This window comes from Mauremys reevesii, linkage group 6 (genome assembly GCF_016161935.1).
Source record: "Mauremys reevesii isolate NIE-2019 linkage group 6, ASM1616193v1, whole genome shotgun sequence".
Lineage (NCBI taxonomy): Eukaryota > Metazoa > Chordata > Testudines > Geoemydidae > Mauremys > Mauremys reevesii.
The window spans coordinates 101892526-101908204 of NC_052628.1; the positions used below are offsets into that span (position 1 = coordinate 101892526).

The following is a 15679-nucleotide window of genomic DNA, read 5'->3' on the forward strand; positions in this document are numbered from 1 at the left end:
CAGTCTGAATTAGATTGTAAACTCCTTGGGACAAATAGTGTTTCTTAATCTCTTTGGGTTTGTCTACACTGCAATTAAACACCTGTGTCTGGCCTGTGCCAGCTGACTCGGGCTCACAGGGCTTGGGCTATGGGGATGTTTAATTGTAGCGTAGATGTTTGGGCTCAGGCTGGAGCCTGAGCTTCGGGACCCTGCAACTATAGGATTCATCCAAAATATAGCCTGAATGTACGAACAAACACACAACCTCTATTACAAAAAACTAAAATCCCTTGTGGGAAGGACTGTGTAGTCCTGTGGGCCTGAGTCAGCTGGCATGGGTCAGCTGCTGGTGCTCAATTGCAGTGTGGGCAGACCCTAATGTACAGTGCCTAGCACAGTGGAGCTCCTGGCTGCTGCTCTAATACATACATAGTCAGAGAAGAACAACAAGAATTATGGGAGGCATGGAACGTATGCCTTACTGTAAGAGACTTAAGGGGCTCAACCTATTCAGCATATTCAAAGGGAAGGTTGGAAGCTGACTTGCTCATAGGCTGCAAACACCCTACAGGGAATCAATATCAGAGAGCTCTTTAATTTAACAGACAGAGACGTAAAGTCAAGTAGCTGGAAGTTGAAGTTAGACTATTTCAAACTATAAATAAGGTCTAAATTTTATTAGTGAGGGTAATTAACCACTGGAACAGCTTACCAAGGGCTGTGGTGGATTCTTAGTCACCTGAAGTCTTTAAATCAACATTGAATGTCTGTCTAAAATATATGTGCAAGTTCAACCACGAGTTTTTGGGCTTCATACAGGAATTACTGGGTGAGATGCTATGGCCTGTTGTGCAGAAGGTCTGCCCTGATGCACCGCAGACACCCCGAGCCCTGGCACGCCCCACGGGGCTAAAGCCCTGAGCCCTGGCGCACTGCAGAAGCCTCATGCCCCGGCGTGCCCCCTGGGGCTGAAGCTCCAAGCCCCAGCGCACCCCAGAACGCTGAATGGGGAGGCCTAGGGAGCTCTGGGTAACATTCTGTGAGAATTTAAGCCCTAAATATAGTGTAACTGCTTTGATCTTGTGCATGCCTACTCCATTAGATGAATGTTGCACGCAGTCTATCTTTTGAAGTTACTGATGTTGAATCTAAAAAACGCCTTCAGTTTTATTAATATAAACAAATGTTTGTGTTTGTTTTGATCCTGAAGAGGCATGTTAAAGCAGCACTTTAGAAGGCTGATGCTATTAACAAGTCACTCTGAGCATGAGCAATCTTTTTATTTCAGGAAGTTAGCATGAAAAAATGCCCATCTGGATGGAGCCATCATGGCGGCAGCTGCTATTTCCTGATCACAGACCAGAAAGTCACTTGGAATACAGCTGCTCGGGCTTGCCGGGAACAGTAAGTCTTTTTCAGATTAATCGTTTTGTTTGGTAGTTGGGTGTTGATCCTGCACTGAGCTGCTTCCTATGCTCAGTTGATTCTGTTAACCCCCATTCCATTGATGCTGCACAGCTGAGGGTTCTGGCCCAGATCAAGAATTAATTTAAAAATAAAAGCCCAAGAAAGGTTAATCTCAAAATGTTTGTGTTGAATGCTTACCCCCCCCCCTTTCTTCATGATTTCCATTCCTGCAATGCTTTGTTTGCAGTGGTGACGCTCCCCCCGCACAGCATCACTGAATGGGGAGTTGAGGAGAATGAAGACTCAATTTCTCACATTTCTCTCTCCAGCTTGTGATCCACGACTTTCCTGCTTACAGTGTTGCCAGTTGTTACAATTTTATTGTGTCTCACAATTTTTTTTTTTTTTTGCTTAAAGCACTCGTTCTTGGAGTCATGTGAAGACATAGGAATTTTGGCTTGCATTTAAACACAAAATTTCTAACCCTCCAACTTGCTGAGAAAAGTTTGAGCCTATAAAGTTCTCATTCTTCAAGACTAGAAGGCAAATAAAGGACCCAATGTTAAATGGCTTAAAAGGCATGAAATTTCTAAAGAATCTTGTGATTTTCTTTTTCTTTTTTTGGTGTGCGGGGGGCTGACTCATGATATTTGAAAGATTGGGGTTGGCAATGCTTACAGCAAAGACTCAGCATAACTCTGGAGAGGCGAGTTTGTTCATTCTCTACCATACAGTGGAATCTGGGAGAGCAGTGATGTTCTGATCAACTTTATAGTGCTGGAGCTAGCAAAGCATATTCATGGTGGGTGCATTTCTTCCTTCTTTTCTATTCTCTTCACCTACTGTGTCTGCATCTTTCTATCCTGTAAGCATCACAGCATGCTTAGACAGGGTGAGACCACATTTTTCACCCTTACTTTAAGGAGGTCTTAACTCAGTTAAACATCTAAAAATTGTATTTCTGGGCACGGTCAGAGACTTAAGTTACTTATGCATCCAAGGGACATTAATTGGGCTCACAATTTTGTGAGTAAAAAAAACAGAGGTCAACTGAAACAGAAGAGGAGAAGAAGGAGTAAAGGAAGGGACCAGGGAGTTAGGGAAGTAGACAGGTGTGGGGTCATTCCCCAAGAGCCCAAGTTGGGGTTTCTCCAGGATCCTTTTCTGTCCATAGCAGTCCTCTGAGTGCTGATTCCAACTTGGATAAGAAGCTTTGGGGCATGGATAATGGTGACAGAATTGTGCAGTCAGTTGTGGCGAGGTGAAAATACAGGACAGCAGAGCTGGCATGGGATGGAGCAGGGCAGATGGCTACAACTGGCTGACCAGAGTGGGGAGGTATGGAGAATGACGGGAGTGAGGGATAATTAGGACCAGGCTCACCCCAGGAGAGGTGGCTGGGGAGGAACTAGCTTAGGGGTTGGTTGTGTCTCAGGTGAGGGTACATCCCTGGCATTGGGACCCCTGACTCACAGTCCCTGGTCTGGGCTTTCCTCGGAAAGGCAGGGAGCAGGCATAGAGACCTCCCAGCACGAGGGCCGGCACAGCGGGAGGGTATGGGGACAGAACTTGGGAAGCACTGCCTGCCTCTAGGGACTTATTTCTCCTGGAGCCCCTGACAGACTCTGCAGCTGAGCAGAACAGGGGCTAGAACTTGTCTCTGTGCCCATCTCCTTCTGCTCCTTTCCCCACACTTGGGTCTGGGGCTGTGCAAGTATTGCTCCTCCTGGGACTGCTGCACTGGGGCTGAAATGGCAGCAGCCAGAGGGTTCCAGAAGAACTCTTCTTAGGGCTCCTAGGGAATGACCCATTTGCTTCTCCAGCTCTGTGGCCCCTTCCTTTATTCCTTCTCTTCTATGCTCTGCTCCCACCCTGCTTCATTCATATTACTGGAGCTACCTCCTACATGCTCAGGGTCTAATTGATTGGCATATTGGGGGTTAGGAAGGGATTTTCCCGTGGGTCAAATTATCAGATAACCTGTGGAGTTTTCGCCTTCCTCTGCAGCATGGGGTATGGGTCACTTGCAGGTTTAAACTAGTGTAAATGGTGGATTCTCTGTAACTTGAAGTCTTTAAATCATTATTTGAGGAGTTCAGTAACTCAGCCAGAAGTTATGGATCTATTACAGGACTGGGAGGGTGAGGTTCTGTGGCCTGCAATGTGCAGGAGGTCAGACTAGATGCTCATGATGGTCCCTACTGAGCTTAAAGTCCTATGAGCCTATATCCCTTAATGTGGGCAATGGCCTCTGAGCTTGCTTCCCAATTCTGAGGTTTGGGGGGTGAAGGGATGGGAAGGGGAGGGTCTATGGCCCTCACCTGAATTTAGCAGTGTGGATGTTGCAGCATGGGCAGCGACTTGGGCTAGCCACCTGAGACATAGCCCACCTGACCTCCTGGGTCTGCACTCGGGTGGCTAGCCCGAGGCACAGCCCATGCCCACAGCATCCATGCAGCTAATTTAGCATGCTAGCTCAAGCTGAGCTAGTGTAAGTCAGTTTACCTCCACTGCAAATCACACCTCCCAGGTGCAATGTAGATCTACCCTGAGGTTTTGAAACTACCTAGGCAGAGCTGCCAGAGCATAGCTTTCTCAAGTGCCAGTGCAAAGCTCCATCCTAGATTTCAGGTGGTAGAGCAATGCTCCAGACTATTCTGGCAGCCCTGCTGGAGAGTAACAAATTGTGGAGAGCAGTAGACTGCATAAGAATTGAAAGTGGATTGGGCCTAGCACATACTCATCCGGGCCCTGCAACTATTCTGTAAAATAAAAGTTACAACAGAGAGGAGCCAGAGGTGAAAAGAGGTTAATGGGGACTGGATTGAAACATGTGTTTTGAGCAATGAGGGCAGCACGGGGAGCATGGAGAATAAAGTACTTCTTAATTGATTCCAGTCCTTCATGACAGTTTGAGTCTGCTCTGGATAATTGGCAAAGGTTAGGTCTTAGTTCTTATACCATCCAGACCAATTCACCTATCCTTACTAAAATGCCACCTAGTGTGGCCAACTTTGGCGATTTTTATCATTAGTCTCATGGTGGTGTTCTTAAAGTTCCAGCTCCTGGACCCAAGTGATTACATCAGTCTCAGTTTCCATTTTTAAAAAGCAAGTTGCTAGACCCCCTGGCTATAGAGAAAAGCTGGAAAAGTGCAACCCAAGTGCACCCTAAAGGTTCAGAAACCAGAAGGCAAAGAAAATAAACCTCATTTTTGTTAATTTCATGATTTCAATGGATCTGGTTGGTGATCTTTTGAAAGCTTGAGGTTGGCAATGCAGTGTACTTCCTCTTCCTGCAAGTGAAGTGGGGGGGCGGGGGAAGGGTGTAGATCCTGTCTAACCCTATTGCTGCCATGCTGGGAAGGCCAGAAAGAGCTTTGCTCCCTCTCCTGATCTCTGCTGTTTGAGGCAGTTTTCCCGATTGTATTTATATTGGCAACAACATGCTCTCGCATTCATTATGACTTTGTTTTGCCTGATGAGAAGTATGAGCCATATAATGACCCTTTTCTTGTCCTCCTCCAGACAACATCCTGAACAAAGCTGTCAGGCCAGCAGATCCTGATTATCTTCTCTCTGAAATTCCTTTAACATTCAGCTAGCTGGGAGGGAACCCTCCCTAAATTATATTAGTCAGACCTCTGTTCTCTAGGAAGTCTGCCTTGTGTGTGTCAGTAGCTGCAGAGACTCCTTTCCTGCTGGAAAGTTGTGTGTAATATGAAAATTGAATGAGGTTAAGTGATGGTATGGAACACCAAGAGGAAGAGCCAAAGTATATCAGCTAACTAACATGCAAACAAATCTCTCATGATGAGCTGTGCTAATTCAATTAAAGCTGGATACTTCAGTTTGAGGAGGCTTTATCATGTTAAATGAGAGCTCCTCCCTCCTCTACTGCAAATGGCTTACAGATGTGCAGGTCCCAGTCTCAGAATGTTTAATTCATTTTGAAGTGCTGATCGGAAGATGAGTTAATAAATGGTTTTATTTTTCTATTCTCTTATTTCTGTTACTGGAACAGATCAGCCATTTCATTCCCAAAGAAATGCATGCATAGCTCCTCGTTATTTTACTGGTGATGTTAGATCTGTAATGTGTTTACAGATGAAACAGCCAGTTTCAGAACACTGTAAAACATCATTTCACCACCAGGTTTTCATCTGGGAAAACTACTCTATGGATGATTTACCTTTTTTCCAAATTTATAAGAGACAGTGGATATACAATCCATTACAATACAAAGTTAAGCTACAATGTTGCTGGCTCTATGGTAGTAAGACTCCAACTAAGGTTAAGTCCCTTTAAAGAAAAAAATATGTACCCTGTATATTCTATCCCAGTGGTTTTCAATCTGTGGTCTGCAGACCCTTGGGGTCCACAGATTATGTCTAAGATTTCCAAAGGGGTCTGCACCTCCATTCAAAAATTGCTATGGGTCCCTAAATGAAAAAAGGTTGAAAACCCAAACTTGGCTAGATAAATACACCTTGCAGAGTCCCCAGAAGAGCAACATACTCAGGCCTTGTCTAAGCACAGAAGTTGTACTGATTTAACTATACTGATATAGTTAAAGTGGTTACTATGGGTGCAGTTAGACTGGCAAAAATGTGCCACTATCCGCACTAGCAGTTGTACTGGTATAACTATAATGATCAAGAAAATCACACCCCTAACTAATGTAGTTTTTATACTGGTAAAAAAAAAATTGTATGTCGACCACACCTCAGAATGGGGAGTTAGTTGTTGAATTAATGACCCTTTCTGAAAACATCCTTGCATCAGATACCTCCCATTTGTAACTGGAGACAGTGCAAACAAATTACCTTAATAGCAGCAGTCTCAGCTGAAAATACTGGGCCACATTTGGATTCAATTTAGGAGCCATAAATACGTGTGTATATATATATATATATATATATATATATGAGATATACCTAGCTCATAGAACTGGCAGGGACCCCAAAACATCCAGTCCAGTCCTCTGCCTTCACAACAGGACCAAGTACCATCATCCCTGACAGATTTTTGTCCTAGATCCCTAAATGGCCCCATCAAGGCTTGAGCTCATAAGCCGTGGTTTAGCAGGCCAATGCTCAAACCACTGAGGTATCCTTCCCCTCAAATCCTAAGGGATAATATGGTCTATTAATACTTTTATAGTGCGTAGGATTGTCCATATCTTCATTCTGACAGGACTGACCATTAGGGAGTAATGAACCTGAAGACATTCAGATTTGGGATTTAGCTACAAAGTGACAGGGTTCGTGTTTCAGCATTGGATTTTGACATAAACATGACACTCACCCATTAGAATCTGCACTCTGGATGGCATATGAACCTGTTTGTTCAGCCCCTCAACAGCGACAAGTCACGAAATTTCATAATAAAATGCTTCCCTTGAAACAGATTCATTCTGTGTCATGATGGTGTGATATAAAAACAGCTAATTGTCCCCCAAAGCTTGCATCATTTCTGCCACACTAATTGCATGGTATTGTTCTCAGTCAGACAATGTAGACATGACAATTCATGGGTTACTGAAGAATGTTTAACACACACCAAAGAGGGTTGCTCAGTGGAAAGGAAACCTTCCATTTGAGTAACAGAAGTGTTTTCCACACTTGTCAAAGAACTGTTTATGAATCTGATTCTCTTGGCTCAATTCTCCCCTGCCTCCAAGCTCCTCTTGGCATGAGAGGAGGAGAGTTCCTTTACAGTTCCCTGATTCTGCCCAGATTCAACAGTAGTTAGAGCAGCCTAGGATGCTGTTCTAGTTTATGCCCTTGGGGATATTGCATCAGTTGAGGAGCAGTGTAGCAGAGCTCTGCTGGCACGGGAGCCCCCTCCTTCTGATTTAGGTGACTAGGGAGATCCCCTCCATATGGGGAATTTTCTGGGAGCCATTTATGACCATGCACTTTGCACTGCCTGAGTGACACAAAGGGTCTGGATTGTACAGGAAAATCAGGGCCTCTCTTCCATTGACCTGAAATCTATTTGCACTCCATGCATTAGCATTTAAATAAAACTTACTAACAGCCAGAGCTCATAACTCAGATTGTAGCTCTTCAGGGCAGGGACCCTCTTTTTGCTGTGTTTGTACAGCACCTAACACAATTGGGTCCTGGTCTGTGACTGGGGTTCCTAGGTGCTACCATAATATAAAACATTAAAAACAGATCTAAGGCTATGTCTGGGAGCTGCTCAGTGTCTTTGGCACTCCCTTGAACTTGGGCCAGCTGTGTGTCTGGCTGCGTTAACTAGTATTGGTGCTAATGGCCCCAAATGAGATATGACAGCCTGGGCTAGCCAGCAGTATGGAGTTGCCCCAACCATTCCTCCTCTGCTGGCCATAGGGTATGTGATGCAGGGTCTGTTGCAGCTGCTCTGCACCACCCAAGGATCCCCCTATGCTGTAGGGATTGTCGAAGAAAAACTTAGTTTTTATTTTTTGTTTGGATGCAGCAAAATTAAATACTTTATTATTTTTTTAGTAATTACCATGGAGGGAGAGAGTGCCATAGGACACAGGGTCCTGGACAGGTCTCTCAACTGGTAAACAATCACAGCAAGCCTTTATACCTTTTACAGACAATTTTTAGCAATAATACAGACAGTACATTAAAGTAAATAATACATTTTTTTTTTGTTTATAAAAAAATTATTTATTTATAAACATTAAAAAGAAAGAAAAATACTCTTTTTTCTTTTTTATTTTTTTTTTTTTTTTTTTTTTTTTTTTTTTTTTTTTTTTTTTTTTTTTTTTTTTTTTTTTTTTTTTTTTTTATATTTTTTTTTTTTTTTTTTTTTTTTTTTTTTTTTTTTTTTTTTTTTATTTTTTTTTTTTTTTTTTTTTTTTTTTTTTTTTTTTTTTTTTTTTTTTTTTTTTTTTTTTTTTTTTTTTTTTTTTTTTTTTTTTTTTTTTTTTTTTTTTTTTTTTTTTTTTTTTTTTTTTTTTTTTTTATTTTTTTTATTTTTTTTTTTTATTTTTTTTTTTTTTTTTTAAATTTTTTTTTTTTTAGGCTTTACAAATGGGCAAAAACACATTACTTAATTTTTTATTTTTTTATTTAAACTTTTATTTTTTTCTTTTACATTAGACAAAAAACAAAAAAATTACACAAAAAAAAAAAAAATAAAATTTAACAAAAATTTTTTTTTTTTTTTATTATTTTTATTTTTTTTTTTGGATTGTAAAATTTTAGATTAACCAGGTTTTTTTAGGAGACACCTCTATTTTTATTTAGAGCATGAATTATTAGTTTTAGTTTTACGACTTATAAACCTAACGCCCAAATGAACAGAAAAACAAAACAAAAGTAAATACAAAAACAAAACAAACTAAATAATAAAAAAAAAAAATAGTTTTTTTTTTATTTACTAAAAACCAAATATTGTTTTTTTTTTATTATAATACCCAAAATATAAACAACAAAAAACACAAAAAAATAAAAACAAAATAAAACAAAAAGAAAAAATTTTACTAACAAGGCTTTTTAATTGATCACCAAACTTTGACAAATTTTTGTTTTTAATTTAATTTAAAACTTCAGTTAATAATTTTATTAAATTATAATTAATAATTATAATTATTAAAAAATATAAAACAAATAAAACAACAAAAAAAAAAAATAAAAAACTAATGAAAAAAATGCTCTCACATTACTTAAAAATACTTTATGCCTAAAATATATGAATATATACTGGCATGTGTGTGTATAATGTGACTAGAGGGGGAAATACAGGTGTTTGTTATTTGTCTGTGTATTCCAACATGCTTTTTTATTTCTTTTGGCTGTTTTTTTGTTTTTTAATTCCTGGGAATCTTTTTTTTTTTTTTTTTTATTCCAGTTTATTTAGGCTGCCTGGTTGCTTTAGGCTGCAAATTTAAGTTTGTTTTAGCTGCTGTTTTTTTTTTTTAACTTGCAATTTTTGTGGCTTTTACTGCTTTTTTGGCTTTTTTTGGTTTTGCCATTTAGCTTTTTTTACTTTGTTTTTTTTTTGCAATGCACTGGCCTAGAAGACAAAACAACTTTTTTTTTTTTTTTTTTTAAAATGAGGATTTTTTTTTAACATTTTTTTTTTTTTTATTCACACTGTTTTTGTAATTTTTTTTTTTGTGATTAAAGCTTTGTTATTTTTATTTGTTTTTTTTTTTTTTATGACTAATTTTTTATAGATTTTTTTTTTGATTTTTTCATTTTTTATTAATTTTATGGACATTTAATTTTTGCATATTTTTACCATGTGTGTAATACATACATAAATACCTGAGGGGGGTGGAATATTTATATGAATGATATGTGAGTATTTTTTTTTTACCCATTTACTTGGAAGGAGAGGAGAGGGAAGGGGGGGAAGAGATTTACACACTGCGGACTCACCCCTCAAGGGGAGGGGGGCTGGTTCACACACGTGGCAAACCCAGGCAGCTTCCTCTTCTACTTTTTTTTAACACTTGCAGCTAGCCTTTTTTATTTTTTTTTTTTTTGTATTTTTTTTTTTTTTTTTTTTTTTATGCCATGACTTTTTACCCCTTTTTTTTTTTTTTAATGCAATGATGCACTGGTCCTTGATGCATAAACAGGCGGTATGGTGCATGCTTAATGCATTTACCTATGCATTTATTATGCCATACATGCATTTGCTATTAGCCATGCATTTCAGGCCCCAGCCTGCTACACTAACCTTATTGGGGCCTTTCCCCAATACCATAACATCTGATGCTGCTGCACAGTCAATAACTTTTGCACAGGGGGGCTCAGAGAAACCCGAAGTTGCATCCTCCTCCGCTGAAAGGTCTTAGAGATACCCCCTTTACTTTCTTTCTCCTCTCATGGGGATAGATGGGGTAGTTGGTCCGTATTACCCGTAGTGAATGTCTGTGGGTCGTGGGCTGGAGGGAAAAAATTCAGTTTTTTTTTTAAAAGAATGCATTTTTTTTTTTTTTACTTTTTTTTTATTAAATTTTATTACCAGTTTTAGTTATTTTTTGGGAGCAGAGAGTTTAAAAATTAACAGAGAGTGCCAAAATTACAACAAGCCTTTTATTTCAACAAACTGCAAATACACAGGACACAATCATTTAATATTTTTATTTACAACAGAGCAAGAAATACATTTGTTTATACATTTACTAGATACATAGCAAAAGGCTTATTTACAAAGAAAAAAGACTTATTATTGCAAATAATTATTTTTAGGATCCTTCCTGTACCTGGCCAAACTGGCTATTGGGCAGTTTTAGTTTGGTACAGAGTTGCCCTAATGCACTGGAGAAAGGATTTAAACTATCTCCTTTATGCTGAATGCCTTGCATATTACCGTGAACACCCTTGGAAGGCACCATTTAGCTGAAATGTTTGCTTAGTTGGGATTGACTGCACTGAGGTGATGGATGCTTTTGAATGCATGGTATAGATTTTAAAGCACACAGAAAAAAATGTAAATGGACATATTTGACACCACAATGAATGTTGTGTGTATTTTTAATAAAGTAATATGTCCTCTTCAGTAGAGACTTTTTTTAATTAGAATTTAGTTAGATTTACATTTAGCTCCATAAATATTATTATATTGTCATTTCCTGCCTGTCTGGAGCCCAGCCTAGCTTAATGCTATTATCATACACGCCCTTTCAGAACTGTTCTCATTTTCTTACAGTGTGTCTAGAGCCCTGACTACATGTAATGATTAGAAATGTCTTTTCATACAAGCATGATTTTTAAATCAGTATTTGCAAGGGACCTCTTTTGAGATTAAATTTTATTATAGCCACACCAGTGCTTTCTTCTGGCTGCAATCAGGTGTTTCTGTTGTTTGGATTGAAATACGAGGTTGATCTCATTATTGCTATGATCACTAGGGTGTATAACACAGGTTTGTAGCACTTGGTGAAGCAACTTTCTAGTGCCAGTGATTTAGTTTTACTGAATTTTCATGAACCAATCAAAGGATTATACTGCTGTTAAATTAAATGATTTGGTTCCAAGGTTTAGCACACATGTAAGCAGAGACCCAGCTCAACTGCTGATTGAATTAAGTGGAAGACACTGTAAATCAAACAAGTCTTAAAAATTTCTGCTAGGACTTTATTAAAGACATTTAAGCATCATCTACGCTACAGTTTCAATTGTGTCAGGAATCTACCTGTTTATACTCCAGTTGTCCCAATCCAGTTATAACCAGTTCCATTTTGAAGTGTAAATGAGATTTTTGCCTTTATTTATCAAAGGCTTTAGCATAGTTTCAGGGACATGGTTAAAAGAGAGTTTGCACTACAAAATGGAGCCATAATGTGACCAGATGCCTCAACATGGTTGTGTTTTAGGGTAGCTGGATCTTAGTTTACTGTTACAAAAAAACAACTCTTGTTTGCAGAACAATCCACCTACCAAAAAAACTGCATGTACTTTTAAGTCTGTTAAAGAATTTCTTGTGAAAGAATTAACATTTGGGTTTAAAATATCATATATGAGTATATAATATCTATTACCTTTAAGTAATTGATTAGTGACTACACAGTCTGTCCAGATGGACATGAGTTTTAAAAATAAACCCATATAAAGGGTATCCTTTGATCCAAACATCAGTTTTCATGTGAAATAGTAATGTGTGTCTTATGGTAGAATAAACACTCATTATAGAAAAGTCAATTGGAAAGATGTCTCACTATGGATAATTCTGATTATTCCTTAAAGACTAACAGATGTATCGGAGCATAAGGTATCGTGGGTAAATGCCCACTTTGTCAGACACATATCTGATTATTCCGTCCTCTCTTTTTGAACCTAGATACCTTGGAAGTCTAGCAAGTGTGGTCAGTAAACAACACATGCAGTGGCTGTGGGGCTTCAGTGGAAGGAAGCCCTTTTGGATAGGCAAGTATATAAAATGTTAAGTATGACTGTCTGCTGGAGAACACTAATGTCTATGAGCTTTACTTTGGAACATAGGAACACAGACCAATTGTCCATCTGGTCTATTGTCCTTTTCCCTTAAGTTGCCTATATTGAATACTTAGAGAAATGTATAAAAGGAAAGTTCAAGTTCTGCAAATATGTAACATAGAGAGGTATTTCATCTTAATTTCTCACCCGGCCTCCCACCCCCAGATAATCAGTTTTACACTAGTGCAACTCCATTGACCTCAGTGGTATAAAGCTGTTGTAATGGAGCGGAGAATCAGGTTCAACGGATTTAGTGAGTTCATATATTTCCATCTGGGGTCTTATCTAGACTAGGAAAATAGGATATGTCTGAATATCTTACTATTTTAAACACTGTTTGTGTTTGGGGTGAACCAACTAACGTTTTAAAGGTGGTAAGCTGTGCCTGCATTAGGTGAAAGGACATATTTAAAATTGTTAGCCAACATGTTTTCAGACATGAACTATTTTCTTAGTCTAGACAAGGCCCGTATGAATGTTAAAAGGATGACAGGAATTTGTTTTCACAAGGGGGTGGGATAAAGTTGAAGCTGCATTCTTGACTAGAATATGCTTACTAGGGAAATTAAGATAAATATCACAAGAAAATCTTGGACATAAAGTATAGAGAAATGGAGACATTTTTGGGTGGGTGATAGTAAGGGAAAGGATGCTGTCTCCTTGTTCACATGGTGCTAGTTGCCTTACCAGAAGTTACGCTGTATTTTACTTGCAGTCCTGGTATACTCTCTTCAGGACTGTCCCCTAGGGGGTGCAGGCCCTGGGGTGGAACTGACAGATTTGTCTCTTCTGGGACCGACCGTCCTGGCCAATCGCACTGGCCCGCGGGGCCCCCAAAGCTCCCTATTTGTCCTACCCAAGCGATGGCTCTGGCTCTCTTCCCTCAAAACAGTCTTGTGTGTACTTCTCATTAGAGAAATAGAAGAATAGGCTTTCTTTTGTAGCAGGAGCCTTCAGACTGGAGGTGAAATGCATATCACTGACTTGATCTTTTTTATTCATATTAGGCTTTAATGATCAAGTTAGTCCTGGCCATTGGGAGTGGCATGGAGGAGAACCTGTCACCTTCACAAACTGGAGAAGTCGCCCATCTCACCTTTCAAAGCAAGGAAAGAATTGTGTTTTGGTGCAGAGGCGAGGGAAATGGCAAGCAAAAGACTGTAGGAAGGGTAATAGGCACAACTATGTCTGCTCAAGAAAGCTGTAAACAAAACTGACACTCATACCCATCTGGCCTTTCTTGTGCACAGAATGTTTAACTTATATTTGCAGTACTCTGAGAGTATAAGTGTAGAAAAAAAACTTCATTATTATCAGGGTTTATTTTTATACTCCTGCTGTGGTATATTAGAGTCAAATTGAGTGAATGCGGTAGCACAGTGCTAAGCATACCAAGGAAGGGGTGGGCAAATAGGTTCTCATTATAGAGAGCCTCAGTCTAGATCCAGAATTCAAGCACCACGAAGTTTCAGAATGTTTGGTTCTTGGTTTTGGTTTGAGCTTATTACAACAATAGGGGCCACTTGCAAAATTTAGATCTGAATCCAATTTCAATTTTCAAACACCCCCCACAGCATTTGGATCTGTCATTTGTTCTAATGAGATGCCCAAATTTTGTTACACTGAAGGCTAAAGCCTTAGGTCTTGCACCTAATTGCCATGTAAATTTATTAATTTATTTTTAAACAAAAATAAACTAACACAACAGTCAATTTGCAAGTTTCATGATTGCTGAATGTAAATTGTCTGACTTCAGCAGCAATAAAACCTACAGATTTACAGTTCTATTAGCTTTGTTTTCATTTGCAGTTATAGGGAGAGAAGTGGCAGGGGAAGGGGTAATGGGCTCATCTGCAGAGTAAGCTCTGTTGCTGATTTTGGGTTGCTGTTAGGGATGCTAGTGCTTCTATCATTGCTGTCCTAGCATGGTACCTGATTCAGAACTCACTGGAGTCCATGGGAAGAATCTCAGTGGGAGTTGGATCAGCAGGGCTCCCCAGAGGATTCAGGGGACCTAGAGTCTTCGGCGGCGGGGGGTCCCCGCTTCGGTGGTAATTCGGCGGTGGGGGGTCCTTACACTCCAGGACCTGCTGCCGAATTACCGTTGAAGACCCAGCACTTCGGCGACAGGTCCCGCTTCGGCAGTAATTCGGCGGCGGGGGGTCCTTCCGCCCCGGCCACCGAAGACCCGGAGCGGAAGAAGGTCTGGGAGCCCGGGCCCCGCGAGAGTTTTCTGGGACCCTCGGAGCGAGTGAAGGATCCTGCTCCAGGGGCCCCGAAAAACTCTCGTGGGGGCCCCTGCGGGGCCAGGGGCCTGGGGCATATTGCCCCACTTGCCCCTGCCCTCCCCCCCCCGGGCGGCCCTGTGGATCAGGCCCACAGTGGAGGAGCACCATGGGGAAGAAAGTCTGCTTTTGTCTTCTCCTCACCTTGCTCACCTGCACAATAATAAATAAATAAATAGATGGTAAATTTTCAGAATGGAGAGGGGTAACTAGTGGTGTTCACCAAGGGTCAGTCCTAGGGCCAGTCCTATTCAACTTATTCATAAATGATCTGGCGAAAGGGGTAAACAGTGAGGTGGCAAAGTTTGCAGATGATACTGAACTGCTCAAGATAGTTAAGACCAAAGCAGACTGTGAAGAACTTCAAAAAGATCTCACGAAACTAAGTGATTGGGCAACAAAATGGCAACTGAAATTTAATGTGGATAAATGTAAAGTAATGCACATCGGAAGAAATAACCCCAACTATACATACAATATGATGGGGGCTAATTTAGCTACAACTAATCAGGAAAGATACCTTGGAGTCATGGTAGATAGTTCTTTGAAGACGTCCACGCAGTGTGCAGTGGCAGTCAAAAAAGCAAACAGGATGTTAGGAATCATTCAAAAAGGGATAGAGAATAAGAAGGAGAATATCTTATTGCCCTTATATAAATCCATGGTATGCCCAAATCTTGAATACTGCATACAAATGTGGTCTCCTCATCTCAAAAAAGATATACTGGCATTCGAAAAGGTTCAGAGAAGGGCAAATAAAATTATTAAGGGTTTAGAACGGATCCCATATGAGGAGAGATTAAAGAGGCGAGGACTTTTCAGCTTGGAAAAGAGGAGACTAAGGGCGAATATGATAGAGGTCTATAAAATCATGAGTGATGTAGAGAAAGTAAATAAGGAAAAGTTATTTACTGGTTCCCATAATATAAGAACTAGGGGCCACCAAATGAAATTAATGGGCAGCAGGTTTAAAACAAATAAAAGGAAGTTCTTCTTCACACAGCATACAGTCAACCTGTGGAACTCCTTGTCTGAGGAGGTTGTGAAGGCTAGG

The 15679-nt window shown here is 39.9% G+C and overlaps 1 protein-coding gene across 5 annotated transcripts in view; it reads left to right on the forward strand.

Moving 5' to 3' along the window:
- FREM1 (FRAS1 related extracellular matrix 1) overlaps nt 1-14410 on the forward strand; it is a 102902-nt gene extending 88492 nt beyond the window's left edge. For all 5 annotated transcript variants that reach the window (XM_039545102.1, XM_039545100.1, XM_039545101.1 and 2 more), the window contains 3 exons: nt 1271-1386; nt 12186-12271; nt 13348-14410. In XM_039545102.1, coding sequence (XP_039401036.1) covers nt 1271-1386; nt 12186-12271; nt 13348-13547 — 402 coding nt within the window. In that variant the 3' untranslated portion in view covers nt 13548-14410. The remainder of the gene's footprint in view (nt 1-1270; nt 1387-12185; nt 12272-13347) is intronic.
- The last annotated feature ends 1269 nt before the right edge of the window (nt 14411-15679 follow it).